The following is a 23282-nucleotide window of genomic DNA, read 5'->3' on the forward strand; positions in this document are numbered from 1 at the left end:
TTACCTAGTTCTGTCTTTAGAAAACATAAACTCATCACTTCAGTTTTACAAATACCATGCTCACCCACTGCCCATCTCCTCCAGTCATTTCAATTTCTTCAGGCCGGCAAGTGAAAAACAACGGGAATGATGAGGTCCCATCCAGACACCACTGAGTGCCCCATCTAAAGCGATTAACGTGTACCTCTGGGGGCACCTTCCCTTTAGTTTGGATCAGCAGCACACCTTTCACCCACTTATTCTGTGAGAGACTTCTTGAAAGGGGTTCTTTCAGATGCAACTCGGATGCCAGCTGCACTTCAAGGGTGTGCTAATGTCCTCCAACTGCTCATGAAAGGTTAAACAGTCACATCAGCTCCCCAGCACCAACTCTCCTGTTAGAAGGCACTCCGATTGGGCTGCAGTACCTCTTCACAAGCTCAAGACGACTCCAAGAGAGAATATTAAAGCACTGAAATTAGTTGGAAGGAACCCTGCTTAGGGATCCGTCTTTGGTTTCTGTCACATCGAGATGAGCATCCCTGGATGTGGGCTTAGACCCGCACCTACCACAGGGTTCAGGATCCATCAAGTGACCAGCAACCACTGAACACCCAGAGAAAGGGTGCTACCTGTCAGTACTGCTAAAAGGAGTACTGGTCCTTTCTTCAAAAACTACTTACCTTCAAAAAGCACAAGTTAAATCCTAGATCCCTGGAGAAATTACTCTCCTTGTTTAGATGCCCCAAGTTGATTTGTGGATCAATGGAAAGCTTTATACTCCACTAGGTGGTGTAATCTGTCTGTCTGTTGGACTTTGGAACTGCCAACCCAATGTTCCCCATAACCCTTCGGTCAGGGTGGGGCCACAAAACGTTATATGAAAAGTTAAACAGGAATCTGATCTACAGGAGTGAGCAGCTTTGCCAGGTCATGCTTTTTGGCATTTTCTATGGTTCCTTGGAAAAAGCATACGTTGGGAAAAGATATCTTACCTTTAGAGCATTTCTAGATCCATAAAGGAATATAGTAGGAACCTGAAACAACAGTATCATAGTTGCCCTCTATTTCCCCTTATACCCCTGTGCCATCTACGCCCTTCAGGTGATTTATCTCCTGCTTCTTACAGTGCAACATTCCTAGAGGCTCTCCCCTTGGCTCATGTGGAATTACAGGATGATACAGTTAAACAAGCTCCTGGATCCTTCTCAGCTAGTTACGCTTGCACTTGCATGAGCATAGTTACAAACAGGGTGTAGAGAAGCAGAGAACAGGGTGTATTTTGGGGAATACAGCCTGGCTACATGTAACCCTGGTAGATACACCCCTCTGGCTGAAACCAAACCAACTCTCGGTTTCAAATGAAGTCCAGCTATAAAAAAAAAGAACTGTGTCTGTATTATATCTTGCTATTTAGACATTTATAGGCATTTCTTTGTTCATGTTCCCTAAATAACACCTACTGATACACATATTAAAAATAATAATAATAATTCTAGGAAGCAAGATGCCCACAAGCCATCAGCAGCATACCACTCTTCCTAGAGTGCTGTAGCACGGTTCAGCTCTCCCTCAAGTTCAGCAATTAGTCAGCCTTTAATGGGAGAATACACCTAATTTCTATAGTGTTTCCAGGATGTCTTGTAGGTATTAAGTTTAAACCAAAGTTGCAGAACTCACAGAAACAAAGCAGCATGAGAGGAGACAGCACAGGACTGAATTGAATGAAATCCATCTGGCAAGTTGGAGGAAGCTCAGCTATCCTATCAGCTGGGCTTATGCTATCCACCCACAGCTCTGCCTGCTTGTCCTTGGAGAACAGATAATGGGAACAGGCATTTTCTAAACAACAAACCCATGAGAAATGCAACCAAGAAACACATCCAACATAGAGGGAACCATCAGCTTTCAGCACTGAAAAGTTCTGGTACTTCCTCACAGTCACAGTCTGTACAGAACCCATATTAATTCAGGTTATTTACATACCCAGATACATTTGAGATCAGCCAGAGCAGATAGCTCTAAAGAGCTTACATGCCCACCATACCCTCTCCAGGCACAGGATTTAAAATACAGGACTGCCTGCTGTGCATTATTAATGGCATTTCTAAACATTAGTGCCACTGGAGGATTTGTTTCTGAATGCAAATTTAACAAACCAGCCATTTTGCCTGTGGATGACTGATGCATGACAAATCTGAGGTGAATGCTACAGACTTAGAAAATTTGTCCGGAAATATTCTGCTAAATATTTCAAGCTTGGGTGGAAACAAACCCAGAAAGTTCCTCAACAGCTACAGTATAGGCTTTAATCTCAGAAAAACAAAGAGTTAGCAGTTGGATTTGTCTCATAACCACTTCTACAGCTCCAGACACTCTGGAATGGTGTTATATAGAGTCTGTATGCTATTGTATTGGCCAAAGTTCCAAAAGTATAGCTCTTGTGTGACAGAAAAATGGGTAAAGGTCCTTCTTGGTTATACACACTAGATAAACGTCCTTCTTAATGTTCTAATCTTTTACACACATTTAATCACAAGAAGTGGTCTCTGCAAATCTGAATTCATCCATGTGCAGATCTTCACAGCAAGTAGTAGATTGCTCTATGAGAAAAGAAACCCCAGACACACCACAAAGAGCCTGTTTACCCGAGCTGCGCAGAGAACGTATATGCTATGTCTAATTAGTGATGTTGATCAATTTAAACCTGACTGATGGGCTCCTGCAAAATCTCCCACCAGGAGCCTGCTTGCCAGCAGTACCAATGTGCACAGCTCTATCTTAAGCACTTTGTGCTGGGCAAACACACGCATTCTGATAAAATGCAGCAAGTATTTACAGGGTGGAGGGGTTTGTTCTATGAAGTCACTTTCATGCTGTCATTAGAATATGGCCCTAAACAGAGGTGGGTGTAAGGGGTTAAGAAGGAAAAGGAAACTTGGCAGAGGGAGATACCTAATACTGGCAGGGTATCAACAACATAACTGCGCTCCAGTCTCAGCAAATGCGGGTTTTGCAGAAATCAGTTTGCAAATTGTCACGGCAGATGGTTGAAACCTGCCCCCATACAGATCCCATGCCTGAAATGGCATTGCCTACGTTTACACACCCTGAGAAGAGAGACTTGGATTTCCAAAGAACAGAGTAACTTCCATGCCCACATACTGGGATGACTGCTGGAGGGTACAGGGTACTCGAAACAGCAAACTGTCGGGCACTATTACATAGCAAATAAACTTTTATTTAGATGTGGATGGAAAAGGTGTTTATGAGAAAGAAGATCTAGGGAGATTTATTGCACCCCTGAAATTCAGACAAGTCCCACAGGCTCCCCATCAGCATGTCAGTGCTTGAGCAAAAGGATGAGCAGGATCTTTAAATCACAGGCTAAAGTCAACATCAGCACAAATTGCAGAGACTTCATCTCCCCGTTGCTCCCCGATTGATACAATCTGTGTATGAGGAGTAATCCAAATATTGGATTGCACATAGTTGGCAGGTCTTGCACCCCTCTTCACAGACAATGGTTTTGTCATAACTCACAATGAAGTTACTGTAATACTGCTCAAACAGTGTGCTGTGTGGCACAGACAACTGCTTGGCCATTTCATACAGGCTTTCTGGCTTCAAGTCTTCAATGCCATAAGCTTTAGTCAAGATGTATTCTAATTTCCAGTTCGATTCATTTTTCTCGTTGGCGTCTCTGAGGTCCAGGTAAAACTGCCAAAGATCCTACAGTTTAAAAAAGAAAAGAATATAAAAAGAAAGAAAAAGAAAAACATAGGCACGGCTGTATTGCTTTCTTCCCTGCTTCATTAAGTTTCTAGAGTGATATATTGATTAGGAAGCTGTCACTCCTCGTTATTCACAACTGACTAGAAGGTCACGTCCCACCCCGAGAGCTGGGCTTACACCCAAAGCTGGTCCTTGCAGTTCAGTAATGGTGGGGGGATGGGGAGGAGAAGACAAAAGAGCCACAAAAGGCAGCAGTGGCAGTGTTAGAGGTCTTTCCTGTCCAAACTGTAAAACAAACTCCACTATGCTAATGTCTGCTTTAGGAGGGTAAACAGTTTTAGGATTCTGCACAGAAAATTTCTAGCTGTCTTTGATTCTGCATCATAAGAACATACCACAGAGAACAGCAAGTGCTGGTAGTCCTGCAGGCACAGCCAGACCAACCAAGTTCTCTTTCAGATTTCCTTTGCTTTGCCCAGGAAGAAAAATAAGAGTGTGTACCAAAGTTCCACTGTAGCACTACAAAGCCTCATGTCTCGCTGTAACTTTTAATGACAAGGTATTTAAAGTCTGAAACAGTGCTTTTAAATCTTTACTTACCAGCAAGCTGTAATCAAGAAGATCATACTGATACAATCTGACACCAGGGTTATTGGACTCCATTTGCCATACATTCTTCACTGGGGTTACAGCAGGTGCCACAAACAAGGAATTCACTGGCTTTTCTGCAGGAAGAGGGAAGGGGAGGAAACAATTTCCTTTCAATCATTTCTTTCTCAAGCAAATGTTTTTGTAAAGACCCAACACAGCAAGAATCACTAAACAGCTTAAGTACATTAGCATTTTTTTTCTCCCCTGGATTAGCAAAACTCTTTCCCTTGCAAACCCCTTCTATACTTCCACTGCACAGACCAAAATCTGTGCAAAATACCACACTACATATTCCAGTGTGTACCAGTTAAGTAGATTTACACTTGAGGCTTCCCAACAATCCAACTACCTGTGCAAAATGGTCTTATCTGTATATAAGGTCTCTGTATTTTGAATATTTCTACTGAAGAAATATTCACAACTTTTATTGCTTTGTGTATTTTCTGCTTCATTTATTTATTATGTTATTGGAAACATCAGAGTATCATCGCCTGACCCCACTCAGCTAGTACCTGAGCACTCTTTACAATAACTGAAACATGAGGATATGAAAGGGTTTTAGTAGGACAGGAGTATGCAGGTGAGTACATTGAGAGGGTCTCTGTGGAATGAAAAAGAAGCCCTAACTATTCCTTTTTCTGACAACACCACATCACAAGGTCAGGCTCCACATACAAGCAGAAGCTTTGAAAGTGTGGAAATCAGCAGATTCTGCTGGAGAAGGTAAAACTGAGCTCTGTATCTCTGATGTTGGCCACAATATTATATTCATCTTGAATTCTTTGGAATTCTGTCAAGAGGAATGTGGCACGAATAGAAGACAGCCTAAATCTGTATAGGTAAACACACACTGTATTTAGCTACACACAATTTCACTGTCTAAATTTTGTCTCAAGATGCAAAATTATGAAAATAATTTGGAATCAGTTACTTGCACATGCAAACTGTAACAACTAGGCACCAAGATCAGTCTGTCCTCAGTGAAATTTGCAGTGGAGGTGATGATTTCATGCACAAATGGGACAAGGTACAAAAATATGTAGGTGTAAGACTGCCTTGAATGCCATTAAAAAAATATAAAAAGCCAGTTCTTACACTAGGGCTGGATTCCTTTTTACTGGAGCTTAATTCCATGATAATGCCATGTAAAAAGGTAAATTATTTAGAACACCATTTGCCCAGTGAGCTTTTTGGGCACTGCTTTAATGAGTTCATCTAAAACATAGGAAAAGAGCCAATTAATATTTGGGTATTTTACATAAATTAAAACAATGAACTTCTCACTGTTTTACAGTACAGACAAAAATATTTAACTAGTTATTCATCAGAGATCTTTTGTTAGAGATGGATGTTAGGAGTGCTCTGTACAGGCATGCCCATGCTTAAAACTAAGGGATTTCGAAGCAATAAACAGAATTTTCAAACCTGAGTGCTTTTCTTGAAGGGAAATTAGCTGATCTAAGAGATGCAACAGGCAGAGACTTTCTTTCCCCTGCCTCCTGCTTACCCTTATCTTAATTAACTTTGAAGCAGCAGGGAACTCAGCAGAGAGGCACAGTAATGATGCAGGAAACACAAGAACATAGAGCATGTCTAGTTGGCCTGAGAACATTCCCTTTGACACATTACACAATAGCAACTGGCTAGTATAATTTGCCCGTGTCACTGAGAGAGCAGAGAGGAAAGACTAGAAAATCTTGTCTAGGCATAAGCATTCATTTAAAAAAAAAAAAATCAACCCCAACAGGAAGCCTGGGGAGTCTCTTCAACAGCAACGAAAAAAAAGACAGTCTGCCTTGCAAGGTTCTCTTTGGAAACAGATTGGGGAGTGTATGAGGCTTGAACTCTTGTAGATAAACAGCTTATTTCCCAATTTCCTTTATAGCAGAGGCTGACTAGTGGTAACATGCAAAGAGAGCATGAACTGGCTTTTAATCAAGGAGGTAGAGATGGAGAGTCCAACAAGCATCGTTACCTTCTTCATCCAGGAGGACCATGATACTATCTCTATGGGTATGTCCAAAAAACTGCCCCGCGATAACACTGCTGTACCGGCGGAAGATCGTTACCAGCCTCTCGTTGTACCGCTCCCTGATGGCTGTGGTGTTCCTCGCGTACGGCAGGTACCCCACCGGTACGTGTCCTATGATGTACACCTAAGGAAGCAGACACACAGAGCAACATCAGCTCCTTCCTTTGAGACTGACAAATTGGAGCACTGAAGTTCCACACCAATATGGGGAAGAACTTTTCCCCAGTGAGGGTGAGGGAGCCCTGGGACAGGCTGCCCAGGGGGTGTGGAGTCTCCATCTCTGGAGAGATTCCAGCCCCGTCTGGGCGCCGACCTGTGCAATATGAGCTGGGGAGCTGCTCTGGCAGGGGGGTTGGACCCCATGAGTTCTCCAGGTCCCTTCCAACCCCTATGATTCTGTGACTCTGTGACACCTCTCACTGTTACACAGAAGTGGTGGCTACAATTCGTTCATAACACTGTCTCAGAAACAGCATTCTGAAAGCTATAAATCATGATGGTTTTATTGTACAAAATACAGAGTTTAAAGTTACGGGAAAAGATAAATATGATTATTTTTAGTGAATTCAGTGTGTTCTTGGGGAAAAAAGTTCCAATAACCTGCTTGGGTTTAGGGGGGTTGGACTCGATGATCTCCTGAGGTCCCTTCCAACCCCTACAGTTTTGTGATTCTATGAAACCTATGTGAGCCACCCTTTCAACTGAAAAAACTAAGATAGGAGGGCAAGAGTGATGAGTTGGCATCTCAAGGGGATAGTAAGAAAAACAGTGTTACAGAGCCTCAAAGAGTCACCAGTAACATAGAAGAACTGGTTAAAACCCTTCTGCCTGAGGCTGAGACTTGCTGCCAACTGCACACACCAACTCACATGCTGCAGGGTTTTATGAGGAAGGGAAATCTCTCCTTTCTCCTCACTGCCATATAATGGTTTTACAATTACAACACGGTAGCAAGACGTAAACATGTTTCAAATTAAACACTTTTTTTTTCTGGTCAGATGCTATCCCAGTCCCCACACAGATCAATCAAACATGAGCCAACAATTTGTAACCTCACTTCAAAACCTGAGTATTGTAAGACAATTAACTATAACATTTAAATCACAGCAATTGCTGCAGCTGGGCTACATTTTATGATTGGCAAACTCCATTCCAATTTCTACTCGTGATACTTGTAATTACATAAAAATGTAAATTAAATATGCTAGCTTTTGTCTCAAGCCAAGGGTGCACATTTTAAAATTAAAGGCTAGCAGGGAAAAGAGTCAGAAACCAAAGTGAAAATATTCTCATCCTGTCTTCTAAGAGATTTTACCCAGTAGGAAAGAAAAGGTGTTTTACTGTATAATGAGAAAGTGCATTCAACTATTTGATGAATTGCTGTATCATGTGCCTATTCAAGGAAGAACTATTTTTAAAAAGGAAACCTTTACTTTAGAGAATCTTTGGCAGTATTACTATTCTTCTAGAATCATGTTTATATTTTCATTGTATCTACTCTGTACTTTTTTCTTTTACTTTTCAAAGTTTAAACAAATAATCTGATGGGTTCTATTCACAGCCCCTACCTTTTCCTTCTTTTGTAAAGAGGTTTCTAATATTTCTTCCAGCCAGGCAAATTGGTTGGCTGGGTCAGTGACATTCACGGTTACGCTGTTGGGGCTGTAATATAAATTTGTGTTCAGACTGATTATCCTGAGTGGATGAGAGCTATCACTGGATTCAAACAGCTGTGTGTAGAAGCCACCTGTGAAAATAAGACCAACAACATCTGAAAAATGAAAGGTTTCAAACCACAACTTTAGAAGGAAAGTGCAGCAAAAATACCCAGCCTTGCTCTTTCTAATAAAATAGAAAACAGCATGTTTATTCAAGCCACACATGACCTTATCACAACAGAACATCTTAATAATCTGGTTTTAGCAACATTTTAGTAGAATTTGACACTGAATTTTTTATGAATTATTGCCTGTAGTTGCCTTTGTGTTTATTTGACAGCTTCCAGATGCAATTATCAAACTGACATGTAAGAAGTGCCCTGTACCATTTCTTCCACGCTGAAAGACACAGTAATTGTTAAAAAGTCCACCTTTCTCGTAATACTGCAAAGATACAGTTCCTCCAGGAAGGACTGTTTGAGTTCTTGTACACAGAAAGTCATTTAACTTCAGACTGGAATATGATGAAAAGCAAAGATGACATTTTTCAATCCCAGGTCCCAAACCCCTCCATGGCATACAGAGCTATAACAATATACCTTAACTTGAGGTGTATCCCTTCGAGTTTTAGGTGTCCTATTCAAGTTTCTACTTCCACTCTTACATACAAAAACACAAATTAAGCTTCCAAATCCCTAATGTTTCAGTGGACTGGTGATTGAGTTGAACTTTTTAGTCCTTGCTAAAAAGAAGATTCATAATTAGTGCATCCATTTTCTCCTGGTTTAGTAAGTTGGACACAAACATGTGCTGTCATAACTTGAACAAATATGTGCCTATTCAATATGCTCTGAAATGCATATAGGACCAAAACAGAAACAGTATTTCATTAATTACTTTACAACCAAATTTAAGTCTTCTTGTGCATCATACACCTTTATCTAAAAAGTGTCTTAATGTAAGATCTCGAAGGCAGTAAGGTATTTCACATGCACAAAACCAGTAATACTGTAAATGTTACAAGAAGCAATAATTATTGCATCAGAAGAGAATAAATATACTCTTTGCACTGCTGTTCAAAAAGAAAAGGCACTCATTTCAGCAGAAGCATTACAGATAATTCACTGTGCTGATTCATCCTGTGAGACTTAGCTAAACAAATGGGACAAATCCACAGAAACATTAGTTCTCTAAGTCCTGGCTTTACAATGTATTACTGGTGTATTTTACCTTTTCTGAAGGTATTGATTGCTTCATCAGTTAGCCAGGGTTTCCAGAAATCTGCTACAGCGTTGTAAACTTCACTGGTAGTTACAGGAAGCTGATCCTGTGAGAGAACAGAACCTGCCTGTCTTAGCTTTCAGACACACACACAAAAATCACTAAATTATCCCACCTAACCTCTCACATAACACAGAGGTGTATCAAAACATCAGCAGGAGGAACTCAAGAAAGGAAAAAAACCCCACAAACTTCTGAACATCCTGTATTGCTGCTGATAAACAAATGCCTGCACCCAATCAGAACTGACTGCGTGGCCTTGTTAAAGTATTGATAAACTAATGCCAAGAATATTTCAAGCACAGCAGAGTGGGAAACCATACATTCTGCAAAATGCATACACTGAAGATTCAAAGCCTAAAAGTAAAACCTTTGGAGGAGAAGTTGAACTCAAGCTTCTTCTACAGAAGGTGAGTTTTTCAAGCAACTTGGGTTTCACAGCAATTCCCTGAAACTCCACTATGGCCCTCAGAAACATTCTGGTGGCATTAAAAAATACTTGCTTGATATATTTCAGGAGAAACTTTTTCACTGTGAGCGTGACAGAGCACTGGCACAGACTGCCCAGAGAGGCTGTGGAGTCTCCTTCCCTGGAGACATTCAAAACCTGCCTGGATATGTTGTGTGATTTAGTCTAGATGATCCTGCTCTTGCAGGGAGGTTGGAATAGATGATCTTTTGAGGTCCCTTCCAACTCCAACACTCTGTGATCCTGTAGTTCATAGAATCACAGAATCACAAGGTTGGAAGAGACCTTTGAAGATCTTCAAGTCCAACCATCCCCATCCTATGCTAAACCATATCCCTAAAGTACCTCATCTACCCTTTTTTTAAAAACATCCAGGGAAAGGTGACTCAACACCCTCCCTGGGCAGCCTGTTCCAGCCCTGACAACTCTTTCAGTAACAATTTTTTTTCTAATATCCAATCTGTCCCTGCCCTGGCACAGCTTCATGCCATTGCCCCTTGTCCCACCTCCTGTCACCTGGCTAGAGAGACCATCTCCCATTAGGAATGCAGCACTCTTCAGTCTGAGCCAAGCAATGCCCAAGCACCAGAGCCTGGTAAGAGCTCTGACAGAAAGACTCCCCAGCCCATCCTTGCCTTTCCTAAAATATCTGCTTGGATTCTTGGGGCTAGAGGAAAAGAGGTCAAAAAATAGGAACAGTATTACAGTAAGTGTTTTCTTAAACATAAAATGTGACCTTTTGAAGATCTTTGAAACTAAACCTATGCTATTAGAGGCTTAGGCACTAAGTCTCTGTCTAGGAGTAGTGCAATCAGAGGTCTGTTCAGACCTTTGTTGCTTGCAGTGCACAGATACCAGTTATTAAGAAAGCTTTGATCCACACCAGTTCAGCCAGAGCTAACAGTCACTAACAGACACAGCAAAACCTGATCTCAGATAAGAGGCCACATTGTGGACTGAAGGTGAGTTGGACCAAGGCTCTGTGAACTTCTGGATTAGACAGCAGTGAGGGAATTTGTTTTAAGCAGTGGCAAAGATGTGAAACAAGCCAGACTATGCAGAAAGACCAAAGTCACCATCTGTGCTCTGAATCATACCCCAGTGCTTGGTTAACCTGAGCAGTATTTTTAACAGGCTCTGCAAGAAAAATCACCCAGGATGGTTAAATTGTTAAAGCAAACAGGTCAGAACACAATAGACAGCAGTGAAATTCTCCAGTGCATGGGGAGCATGCAACTTTCACACTTGCTCTGGAAGTTTGCCTACAGTGTGTGGCTTGTTCCACACTGCTTCCTTCTAGGAGACACGTGCCAAGCACGTCCATGTGAAAAGCAGAAATGTTACCAACAGCCAAATAAAAGACATTTTAAAGAAATCCATGAAGTGACCCCGTAGTGAGGAATTTCTGAGTCTCTTTCAAAGAGCAGCAGCAAAGTATGTCAGTTCTGCACAAGCTGCTGATTCAAAATACTATTTTCTGCCTGTTTGCCCCTCCTGGCCATCTTTAGATTTATTTTCTCAAAAAACCCCTTCATATTTGTTGGGAACATCACTGCTTGCTTTGTCTACATGGTTATTGCATACAGGTGTTTTCTTCTATATCAAAGAAGACTGCTGAATGACAACTATTCTCTGTTAAGACTTTATAAAGAAACCCCAAAACTACTTTATAACAAAACACTGAGACTTCAGTTAAGATGTTATTTATCAAAACACTTTACCATGACAAGCACATGACAAGCTGAAGCTACACTACTACCAGAGGAAGAAAGCAAGAGACTGAAGTCCCAACTTAGTTTGTGCACCCACATTTCCAAGATATGTTTAGCTATTCATTTATTTCTTACATTTCCCTTTCCCCTCTCTGAGCAGCACTGTTACTACCTGATTTGATAATCACTAACTCCAGCAATGATACAGGCAATGATACAATCACCTACCAGAAGTCATACCCTGATAGGGCTAATGAATAGCACAGAAAGCTGGAATACAAGCCCGTGGGGGTGTGAAGGGTTGTTACTGAATTCCCATTAAGGGTTTCAAGCAAAATATTTCAGCTGACCTGCTCCACCTCCCTTTCAATCCCCTCAGACTGAATGACAGATTTTGCCTTTCAGTCCTGTGTGCTGCCAGATCAACCCGCAACATGCTTTAAAGGACACATGAAGCAACTGTTTATTTTTGAGAGGTGCCAAGAACAATATTCACAGAACACAAAGTAAAAAAAGCACTGTCCTCAGCTGCAATGGCACACATATCTAGTCAATCACTAGTGCAAGTGTTTCTAAGTATCCAGTAGGGAAAGACAGAAAGACAGAAAGGGAAGCAGCTCTGCAGAGAAGGCCCTGGGAGTCCTGGTAGACAAGAAGCTTGCCAGGAGTAAGCAATGTGTCCTTGTGGCAGACAAGGGCATTGGTATCCTGGGGTGCATGAAGAGCGTGGACAGCAGGTCAAGGGACATTATCTTCCCCCTCTACTCTGTCCCAGTGAGGCCACATTTGGAGGCTTGTATCCAGTCCTGGGCTCCCCAGTTCAAGAAAGGCAGGAACTACTGGAGAGTCCAGTGGAGGGCTATGAGGGTGGTGAGGGGACTTGAGCATCTCTCACATGAGGAGAGGCTGAGAGAGCTGAGTCTGTTTAGCCTGGAGAAGACTGAGAGGGGGTCTGTGAATACTTGTAAATATCTAAAGGGTGGATGTCAAGAGGATGGGGCTCTTCTCAGTGGTGCCCAGAGACAGGACAAGGGGCAATAGGAACAAACTGGAACACAGAAAGTTCCATATCAACATGAGGAAAAACTCCTTCACTGTGAGGGTGACAGAGCACTGGGACAGGCTGCCCAGAGAGGTTGTGGAGGCTCCTTCTCTGAAGATACTAAAAACCTGCCTAGACAGAGTCCTGTGCAACCTGTCCTAGGTGATCCTGCTCTAGCAGGGAGACTGAACTAGATGATCTCCAGAAGTCCCTTCCAACCCCTGCCGTGCTGTGATTCTGTGATTTTTAATAATAATGGCAAAACTATGGGAACATTGCAAAAAATCCACCATTACTCAGAATAAATAAAAAAATATCTAGTGGTATCAGTAGACAGATTTACAGTAAGCCCTGAGTCTTACCACAGGCTCACAGATCCAGGAAGGATGTAATTTCTGTTAGATTAAGTTATTGTACACACATGCATGACATACACAGCAAGAAAAAAAATAAATGTGTATTAAATATGAGACCTGGTGGCTCTAAGCTATGAGGAAAGATTCACAGCAAATTTGCATGACCTTAGGCAATATGCAGATACTATCTGGCATTAACATTTGCTTGGCAACTTAACAGAGAGAGAGGAGAGAGACCTCTATCTGCTCTTGCTTGGACCTATTTATAATTTTAAATGCTAGCTGGAGAACTGGAGAACACCTTTTCCAGAATAACAGTTACACAAATTTAATTTTTCACACCTGCTTTCTGAGGAGCTGAGAACACAATATGATACATAAACAAAGTTCTGACTTGTTTTACCTGTGGCCAGTAGTCATGATTGCCCAAGGCTGGGAAAACCTGAAGATCTGGAAAGAAATTCCTAATTGTAGAACTCATATTGCCAATGATGCTAATGACTAACTTTGTGGAGAGTTCTTTTACAGGAACATGAGGAGGGCTATCTCTGAAAAGGGAAAAGGCTTTATTAACAAAGGTTTATTAGCCATATAAGGAAAGGCAAACAATTTTGCAAATGCATCTATATTATAGCATGTAATACTACTGTACCCTCTTTAAAATCACAGAATTGCCTGAAAGGCTGCCTGAAAAGGCTTAAAAAAACCCCAAACAAACAAGTAGACCGTTTATCCCATGATTCACATTTATTGTAACTAAAATATCATACAAATTAAATTCATTTGACTCCATTATTCTGAGCTACTGTGCAGTTTGGGTTAGTTATCTTCTTCCATCATCTGCACAGCCTTGTAAGTTTATTTTTTTCCCCTTTTAACAACATCCTGTTGAAAACTGAGTAAGTGAAAAACATTAATCACTTGCCTTTATATATTCCTGTTTCTTAACACCCTGCCCAGCAAAATTAAGTAACATTACTTGTTACAGTAACATTTTCAGCAAAAAGGAGCCCATCATTTGTAAACAAACTAGTTGTCACAAACGAAGAGGCTAATTTCCTTGATGAATTATTCATTGAGTCACACCTCAAGACCTTATATGATGGTAGAATGGAGAAATTTGCTATGGCAGAAGGGTGGGGTCCTGCTGTCTTTCCTGAATACCTAGAAAGTATCAGGACAGGGCACCATGGGGATACTCCTGTGCCCCCCTTTCACACTTCTCCCTCCAGTGCCACTGCTCAGGCGCACAACACCCACCTGAGAGAGTACAGTGATGCCCACTCTCCAGCATGGAAGATGGGCACAGATTATTAGATGAATGTTTTACTCACCAGGGGACTGCACCCACTGCAATGAGGGACGTGAAACCACACTTCCTTTAGAAGCTCAGGCAGCTATGAGTGACTGTCATGAGGGGAGAGACAGCATCTATGGCGCTATCCTCTCCTGATCTAGAACACGTATGGGCACCGAACCCGAATGGCAGCTTTATACACTTCAAAAAACCAAACCAAACCCAACCATAATCTACAGTTACCTCTTACAGAGCCAAATAACATACAGATAAAGGGTATTTCCTAAGAAGGGATGCACTTTAATGACCTTAAGACTTACAAAATTCCAAACCTGGCATCGTAATTCATTCCAATCAGTTATCCCTCTGACCTTTCTTTCTTTGTCCTCTGCCCATCCTCCCTGCCCCATTTCTATTAGCTTGCACTCATGCAGTCATGTGGTGTACATCCCAATGAACAGTCCTACAATATCCAGAAAGTATTAGAGATGGAAATCTGTTCCTGAGTCCTTATATCATCACTCAGTGTTCCACTTACTAGCCATTTGGATAACTAAGAGTATTGTTTGTGAGACAGCCAACACAAGACATATTGGTGCAAATATAAACTTGTGAATTCCTGCACTGTAAGGTTATTAACTGCAGAATGGCTTGAACACTTACCCTGTCCAGATCATGAATGAAGCCTGCTCTTTTGAATCCTTCATGAATGCAAATGCTGACAAGATGAGCTGATATGGAGAATCACACAAAAAGTCTCCAAAAGGGCCTGGGTTGGAGGCATTGGCTCCTTTGGAAGATGAACAAACTTTGGTGTGATCAGGGGTAATGTGGTAAGTGGGATCTAAATGTAGGTCAGATACATGCCAGAACTGCCCTGTTTTCAGAAAACAAAGATCAAAGAAAACGCATTAATTGCATTTGAACTGGATATATATGGGTAACACCAAGTTTGCTCCAATTTGTCTACTGTTATTCCTTTTTCAAGTTGTGAAAGGGAGAATAAATTTAACAAATTGTTGATTAGCCTGATAAGCGTGGGCGAGTTCTGCAATCCTGACAAGAGCCCTTCATGCAGTCTGCTTGGAAAAACTGAAAGCAAAAGCAGAGGCATAGGTTAAAGCTAATTCAGGGGGGAAAAACAAACAAAAAAAGAGGTTAGTAGGGACTGGAAAATCAGCTCCTTTTTATTAATAGCAACATGGAAACTAGAGAGTAAAGGAGGCAATAGAAGGACATCTCCACTCCACCTGAAAAAGAGATGGAGTTGCATTTTAATTGTTTCTCCAGACCTTCCCTGGCTGGAAGCTACTGTAAAAGATCAGAGTCTAGAAAGAAAGGCAAGAAACAGCATGCACACAAACAATTTCAAAGCTCCTCTTCTCCCCAGCAGCTGGAGTCATAGAGACTGGGCTTCTCACCAGCAAGTGGTGCGTCAGCCTTACCTACTCACTGCTTTCCAGGCTGACACGTTCTCAGCCACTGCTACTTAGTGGAAAAAGGAGCCAAGCATAGGAATACAGCAAACAAGATGCATTAAGTTAGCATTAAGACTATCATCCTTCAAGTTTAATGTGAAATAAGTGTAATTTCTGTCAGTTTCAAAGCCCTTGGGAAAGACCTAAGTGTATCTGGGGCAGTGGTGGTGAAACCAGGCCAACTATAAATTGATTTTTCCCAAGGCCACATGCTCACTGTGTGGCAGAGCAGGCACTGTGCGACTGGACCCCGTGGAAGTTGGAAAGCAGCAAAGATCTTCAAAATCTGGGAAAGCGTGACTCCTGCCAATGGGAGACAGGAAAACGCCTGGACCCTGCTGTGTGGTCGGTCTGAGGCTCTTACAAGCACCAGGGAATGAAAAACCATTTCAGCACACTCGCCTGCGTTCGCCACTGTTCTGCGGATCACGCCAGGCAAGGCGTGTGCGTGTCTGCTGACAGCACAGCAACTTAACTCAGTGTTTGTGCTGTGCGCCTCAGGACACAGCACCAAAGGCTGGGCAGGGCTCACCTTACCTGCCACCATCCCGACTGCCAGCTGAGCCCAGCCAACTAAATGTAAACCCCATCTAACCACACCATCCCCCCACACCTGAGTGGCCGTGTATTTACTTGTATAGAAGACACGCAGGGTCGAACTCAGCTGGGACAGTGAATGTCGCTGCAGCAGCCTATGTGAGGGGCAACAGCGAGAAGGGGAAGGGAAGGAGGCGCAAGAAGGGGAGAAGGTACCGCAGGCCTCTCCGCCCGCGGGCCCCCGCACTGGCAGCACGGAGGCGCCCCCCGGCCGGGCCTCCCTCAGCCGGGGAGACGCCCCAGGCCGCAACTGCCGCCCGAGGCTGGGCAGCCCCTCACCAGCCGCCCTCGTCCTCCACGGACGGCCCCAGCCGAGCCCCTGCCCGCCCTCACCCTGCGCGGGGACGGCCCCGCTCAGCCGCTGCCTCCCTCCCCCCGGCAGACTCACCCACAGCGGAGCGGGGCTGGGGGCCGGCTGGCGCCGCCTCCAGCGCTGAGCAGAGCAGTGCCAAGCCGAGGGCCAAGCGGGCGGCGCGTCCCCCCCGCAGCTCCATGTCAGCCGTGCCGGGGGAGCACCCTGCCCGTCGACGGCTACTCATGTGACCGCCCCGGCGCAGGAGGAAAGGGGTGAGACCGGGGCAGCTTGTGCAAGCCCCGGCGCTTCGCTACCTCCCCGGGGCTGCCGGAAGCCGCCACCACGCCCCGCCCGAGCGACTTGGGGGCCCAAGAGTCTCCCCTGGCCGGCTCCCCTACCCGCTGGTGGGCGGCGGGGGCAACTGCTGTCTGCAGCCGGCCGGGCTGGGGTGACCTTCAGGCGGTGTTGCCCCCGGGTCAGCACTGGGACGCTGAGGGCCGCGTAGGAGCCAGGCTGGCCGCGGGCAGGGCCGAATTCTCAGCTCTGTCAGGTTTGGGGCGGCCTCGAAGGGAGGCGAGGCCGGCAGCGGGAAGGACGGGAGTCCCTTCCCTGCGAGGCCGGTGTGGCCTGTGGCGCCCCACGGGCCTGTCCGCTCCAGCAACGGGATACAGCTCTGGGAAGCGGCGGGGAGCTGTGGCTGGCAAGCTTGTCACACAAACACACACACACCCCGAGCCAGCCGGGGCCCCGCGGGTGCTGCCGGCCGAGCCGAGCCGAGCCGCGCCGTGCCAGCAGCCCTGGGGCACAGAGCCTGAGCCTGCCCCGCGCTGCGCTCAGGCGCCGTACAGGCGTCTCCAGCATCTTTGGGGAGGAAGGTTTCCTCACAGCGTGTGTGTAAAAGCGGCTCTGCGCCTCTCGTGAAGCTTTAAAATAATTCAAAAAACCCCAACAAAGGGATGAAATACGCCCTCGAGTACGTCTTTGATACAGCTGAGGGGAAATGTGAAGGTGTATTGTAAATACAAGTCTCCATTGGTAAAGCTGCAGGAGCTGCTGTTTGTTGCTGAAGACAAGAGTAGTTTCCAGTGAGGAGGAGCACTCTGTGTCCATTCTAGGAGCAGACCAGAATAATGATGTTGTGGATCGATCCTGTAGCTGCCCCCAGATGCCCTGCTGCTCACTATGCTGCTCCAGACCTGGTTTCCAGGGCTCTGCAGAGCTGGAAGCTGCTCTGCCAGCAGCTGGAGGTCCCCCGTGTTGGTATTTTCCTCACTTTTCTGCTCTGAGCAGTGCCACAGTCACTCCTCCTCCGTTTTTCTTTCCCTTATTTGACAGCGTTGATTTTTAGAATAGCAAGAACTTCACCAATAAGCTACACGATGGTTTCATGTGACTTACACAGCATATATATATAGGGAAAAGTAACCTTTGCTGAAAAGTGGCTGTAATATAAAATATTTACTGTTCAGCATTTATTTGTAAACAGTTTTTCTCTGTTCCCTTCAACATATTTAATAAAACCCCTTATTTTTTTAATTCATGACCCACAAATGACTTGTCATGAAGATGAATGCCAGCACTGGGGACCCAAGTGTGAAGGAAAAGCAGCTGCTCCCACCTCTCTGAGAAGCGGTTGGCTGGGAAGGACAGCCATGTGGCAAATGCACTCCTGGGCAAACAGGCAGCAGCGTTGCAGAGACAGATGAAAGCTGTATTGGGTACTGAAGCTGAGGATTAAGTGAGCTAATAAAGCTGAAGGGCAGAAGATGCTCTTTAAACATAACTTGCGCTACAGCAGCTGAAGCAGCTCATAACAGACTACAGCTCCCTGTACCACTGTAACAGGTTCTACTTTTCATGCTCAATACCCACTAAATAAAGCATGTTTATAATGAAGGACTCTGAGAGTGTTCCCCACAAGAGCAATCAGACTTGGATATCCCTTTCAGGTAGCTTCATTGTGAAAAAGGAAGGCTAACAACATCAAATTTTGTATTTGTGTTGGTTAGGAGCCATAGCTGTGTCTGAATGTTCATCAGGTGATGAAGGTGAACTGCCCATGTTATCCTAGCCATCCAGGGAAGCAAGAAGCCATTTCCCAGAATACCACATAGCAGATCTGAAGGATTGCACAGCAGAGTATTAGGCCTGGGACACTGGGCAGGACACTCCTCCTGCACCTCCCTCTGCAGCCACACACCCCAGAGCGCACAGCTCAGCCCTGCCTTGGTTTGAAAAGCTGTAGGTAGCTACACCCCCATGGGGTCCAGAAAACATGGACTCCAGACAATCCCTCCACAATGCCAGCAACCTGTTTCAACTTCCCTAATAATCTGAAGCATAAGGCAGTTTTTCTCACTCTGGTATTCTAGGGAATATTCTTCAGGAATAAGGTTTCCATTTCTTTTAAGCAGCATTTAATTTCGAGTTGTTCACAATGCAAATGGTTATCTCCTGGACATACGGCTATGTAAACTACAGATCAGGGAGGGGAACCTCATATGGTTTGTCTTATACTGCTTTCCCTTTTTGTCTTCCTCCCATCACTGTGGAGCCCAATGAAAGACAAACTCTGTATTTTACCTTCTACCAGTCCTGCCTTTTATCATGTTGGTCCTTTCCTCCCATTCTGTGAAACACTTTAGTCTCTGCATTTCATTTACTTCAAACTTTGGTATATTAACAAAACCAAAGCAACACCCCACCAAAACAATGGGAATGTTTCATAATTAATTACTGAAACCAAAACTGCAGGATCCCCCCAACATCAGAAGTGGGCTACTGAGCTTAGATCCCAGTGATGACAGGAGCTGAAACTAGTTTGAGACTCTCACTTTTCTGCCTACGAACATAAAGACAGGGGAATTAGATTTGCCCAGCAAAAAAGCCACAAGAGTGAAGGAAGGTTTTAATTTCCCCATATACTCTCACTCATCACAGAGAAGCTGCTGCAGCTTTGTATACAACACTCTTTTCTGCTGTTTTACCCAAAAAAGCACTTCAGAAAACTCCCTCCAGAACGCTGGCATACTAGCTTATTAAAAGGCAAAAGGAGCACAGGTTTAAAAAACTTTTTAATTTCTGTTTAATCTGCAACACTCAGTAAACTCAAACATGTTCCATTTACTGTAATAAAAAAAAAAGGCAAACATTTCAGAAATTTAATGCTAAGTTTAACCTGTTTCACTATACAGCACAAGCTTGCCAATTTGATGGTATAAAGTTGTTTATTAAAAAAAAAAAACCCAAACAAACCCAAAACCAAACACCCCACCCCAAACTCTTTATTAACCTTCCATGTCAGAAGTGTGCATTTTAGCTACGGTCGGTTATGGAGGGTACATTAATCCACCCAGAAGTAACGTGTGGACAGAGGTCAGGTAAAGTCTACGCTTTCTCATAGTGGCGAACAGCAACCACATCACCAAAGGTGAGAGTCTGCAAGTCCAAGGAAAAGACAGGCATGTTAGATGCTGGAGGGTTTTCTGTAATGACTTAACATGTTCAAGATGTCCATGCTAGAGCAAAGGTGGTTTACATTATGTAGTTTATATCTAGTTAATCTAGATTATTGCTATTTTAAGTGCAAGAGAGACAAAACTGTAGTTAAGGATGCCATAATAAACATAACTTTCTCCTTGCTATTTTCAAACCCGAGGAGCCCATAATGCACGTTTACAAGGCAATTGGAAGCAGCAGTTTGTTCCATTTTCTTAAATATAATGCTGTTTTAATAGTGGTTTAACACTTATTTTCCTAAAGCTAATGACACTGTAAAATGTTCAATCTAAAATGTAAGTCCCCCATGCCCACACTTCAGACTGTTACACCAAGGCATATACTTAAAGAGAACCTTGTATTGAAATAAATGCATTCTGTGCAATTAAATAGGTAGAACTACCAAATATTTTGGTTACTGCAGTTGTGCAGAACACTACAGTGTGGGAGCTTTGGAGGTGCTTCCTGACATGGAACTGGGCATCTCACCAGGTTCAAATTCCAAAGGAAAAGGTTTTCTGTACACTGTGTGGCTGTTCCCAGAAACAAAACATGCATTGCCCCTTTAATCGCTTGTTACGTTGTGTCTCATCAACCATACACTTCAAGGTTTTAATTATTTGGAAGTCTCCATTTATGCACATACTCTCTGAGGTACTTAGAAAACAAGCTAACTGGTTTCCTCCAGTAGCCCAGTCATATAGATGACTATAGCTGAATAGGTTGCATTTTTGAAAGTTACATCTCTGTGCCAAAAATAAGCATGAGAAGTGCCACCCTGAGCATTAGATACAGTAATTTAACACTGTTTATTCACCCCATACTCCTGTTCTCAAAAAGTCAGGGAAAAAGTGTGAATTTAAAGCAAGACTTTCCTTTACACAATTGCTGTTTTTTAACAAGACGGGATGAATAAACCCTTTATTATTAATTATGAAAACACTATTACTTCCTGCAGTACTATAATTTTATTTTCCCGGGGAAATACTTACTCTGTGTAATTAAATATTAATTATGCATGCATATATAAAACAAGTGTTTAAAGAAATCTAAGTTAGTATTGGCAACAGTTAATTTATAATCAAGAACTGTGTAGCTTTCCAACCATTAGCAGCAATCCAGTTGTCAGTGAAACAAGAAAAACCAAACCAGAACGAGTATTTGATGAAACATCTGCTGGCTTTCCCCAACCAGTTAAAAGTTTTCTGTAGAACTAACACTAATCTGTCCATAAAGCCTGAGCTAGATGTGAGGAGTGTTAGCCATCTATGTGAATGCTCAGCGAGCTTTATACTTACCATTACCATTTTGCCATCCTTTATTTCTCTCACAAAGTTAGTCTCTTTGCCGTCCCACTTCTGTACATGCACTAGCTTGTCTCCATCCAGGGTCACAACTGACTGAGATACCAAGAAACACAAAGACCTTCATTTATTTCATGCATTTGGGATTCTGCTCACACGTTCAGCATGCACTATTCTATTGAATTCTCTTCAATAGATGGATGTGGATCTAGAATGATAAAGTAGCCGCAGCCATTTTAAAGCCAACCCTATGAATCATCCCAGTTTTAAAGGATGAACTCCATACAACTCTTGTTTGTGTCAAAGGATGAAAAAAAAGTTGTTTCCTTTGAGTTCCAGTCTCACAAGAACCACTGTTTCAGATGTGCAGTGGGATATTGTTTGTGTTAAGGCCCTAAAGATGCAGGGAAGAAGGCACTTCCACATTTTGCCTGCAAAAGGTTACACCAAATCAGGTATCTGCATCAAAAGGGTAGTGGTCAGCTAAGACAATTCCTCAGCACTGGAAGGCAGATGGGGGCTGGCGACATAACACATTGCTTCAGACAGATATTGTGTAAGTGGGGAAATAAAACGTAATCTTGTCTTTTTCCAGTCTCTCCTTCACAGTATAACAACTGGAAATAGCAGAAAGTTACTTTTTTCCCCTTTGACCCTACCAAAGGTACAGCCTCGGGGCCAGGGATGGGGAGGAAGGAGAAAGAAGCCACTGCAGCCAAAGAACTCACTTACTTTGCAGTTTCTGTCATCGGGGGTAGTTTCGTCAAATTCGTCTCCAAGTTTAAAGCTGATTTCTGTGTTTTTGAAAGTGCTCTGCGTCCTGATCACTACTTTGTCCCCCTCGGTGCTGATAATCACAGTGGGCTTGGTCACATTCCCCACCTGCCGCGTTGCAAACCCCACTCCTAGGCCATCGAGAGGGAAGAGACACTCGTCAAGACATTGGGGTTTTTAAACATCTTTTGTGGCCGCACATGGGAGGCACGGAAACCTCTTCCCCGCCCTAGAGCTGTAACCTATCACAGCGAAATGCCGCCTGGTGCCCGCCTGGCCCAGAGCATCCACAGGTACTCCCCACACCAGCGGCAGCCGCGCCCGCTCCCCAACCTCCGATAGCCGAGCAAAGCCGCATGGCCCGAGCCGCGCCCGCTTCTGCCGCGGCGGAGCTCGGCTCCGTATAACGATTAATTCTCTGTTAGCTTGTTTCCAGTTTTTTTTTCCAGCCTCTGCAGCTTCCCCTACCCCGGGGGCACCTCCCGGAGCCTCTCCCCGGCAGGACGGCTCCCACACAAGCACACCCCGGCTCCCCCCCGGGGCTGAGTGACCGGCACCAAATGAACTTCACGGCTGCCCCAACCTCCCCCGCCCCTGCGAACGCCTTACCTACACCTCTGGCGGGAGGGGGGTAGCGGGAAGGAGGCTTTTTACATTGTTTAACCTTTTATTTATTCTTTTTTTTTTTTTTTAGGAGGGTGCAAAAGCCCCAGCGCTCCTAAACGTGCCGCTGCCGCCCGGCCGTACCTACCCAGCGCCTTCATGTACTCGTCGAAGTTGTGGCTGTCCACCAGCTTCCAGGTGGCGCAGAAAGCCTCGACCATGGCGGCCGGCTGCGGGTGCCGATAGCGGTGCGGCGGGGACAGGGGAAGGGTGCGGCGGAGAGCGCCGCTCCCGCCGCGGAGCCCCGCATTTAAAGCCGGCGCCCGGCGGGGGGCCGAGAGGCGGGGGGCAGCGGCGGTCCGCCCCCGCCGGCCGGGACGGGGAGGCGGTGGGACGGAGCCTCCCCGCCCCGCCGGGGGAGGGCGCTCCCCGCCCCCGCCTGGGAAGCGGCGCGGTGGGGGGATGGGGGTGGGGGGGCGGCTCGCCGGGCAGGCACACAGCGGGACAGCGAGGGGGGGGAA

At 44.4% G+C, this 23282-nt stretch overlaps 2 protein-coding genes across 2 annotated transcripts; both read right to left on the bottom strand.

Moving 5' to 3' along the window:
* Window positions 1–3199: 3199 nt before the first annotated feature.
* Window positions 3200–16813, bottom strand: SMPDL3A (sphingomyelin phosphodiesterase acid like 3A). Its single transcript, XM_084262286.1, has 8 exons — window positions 16676–16813; window positions 14876–15089; window positions 13319–13463; window positions 9286–9382; window positions 7966–8144; window positions 6341–6521; window positions 4315–4439; window positions 3200–3711 (listed from the first exon to the last, which is right to left on the bottom strand). Exons 1-8 carry the CDS (start codon window positions 16779–16781, stop codon window positions 3400–3402), a joined length of 1359 nt encoding a protein of 452 aa, XP_084118412.1. The 5' UTR covers window positions 16782–16813; the 3' UTR covers window positions 3200–3399.
* A 2920-nt stretch (window positions 16814–19733) lies between these two features.
* Window positions 19734–23023, bottom strand: FABP7 (fatty acid binding protein 7). Its single transcript, XM_084262281.1, has 4 exons — window positions 22910–23023; window positions 22117–22289; window positions 21379–21480; window positions 19734–20020 (listed from the first exon to the last, which is right to left on the bottom strand). The coding sequence occupies exons 1-4, from the start codon at window positions 22980–22982 to the stop codon at window positions 19970–19972; spliced, it is 399 nt and encodes a 132-aa protein (XP_084118407.1). The 5' UTR covers window positions 22983–23023; the 3' UTR covers window positions 19734–19969.
* Between the last annotated feature and the right edge of the window lie 259 nt (window positions 23024–23282).

Source organism: Gallinula chloropus (genome assembly GCF_964237585.1).
Source record: "Gallinula chloropus genome assembly, chromosome: 3".
Lineage (NCBI taxonomy): Eukaryota > Metazoa > Chordata > Aves > Gruiformes > Rallidae > Gallinula > Gallinula chloropus.

What these genes read in the sequence shown, in the direction of transcription:
- FABP7 (XM_084262281.1), bottom strand. Translation starts at nt 22,982, where the DNA reads ATGGTCGAGGCTTTCTGCGCCACCTGGAAGCTGGTGGACAGCCACAAC. An exon ending in CCGATGACAGAAACTGCAAA is followed by an intron (nt 21,481 to 22,116) that starts GTAAGTGAGTTC and finishes TTGGTATCTCAG; the next exon opens with TCAGTTGTGACCCTGGATGG. An exon ending in AGGATGGCAAAATGGTAATG is followed by an intron (nt 20,021 to 21,378) that starts GTAAGTATAAAG and finishes TTGGACTTGCAG; the next exon opens with ACTCTCACCTTTGGTGATGT.
- SMPDL3A (XM_084262286.1), bottom strand. Translation starts at nt 16,781, where the DNA reads ATGGAGCTGCGGGGGGGACGCGCCGCCCGCTTGGCCCTCGGCTTGGCA. An exon ending in CCAGCCCCGCTCCGCTGTGG is followed by an intron (nt 15,090 to 16,675) that starts GTGAGTCTGCCG and finishes TTCTGAAAACAG; the next exon opens with GGCAGTTCTGGCATGTATCT. An exon ending in TCATTCATGATCTGGACAGG is followed by an intron (nt 13,464 to 14,875) that starts GTAAGTGTTCAA and finishes TTCCCTTTTCAG; the next exon opens with AGATAGCCCTCCTCATGTTC.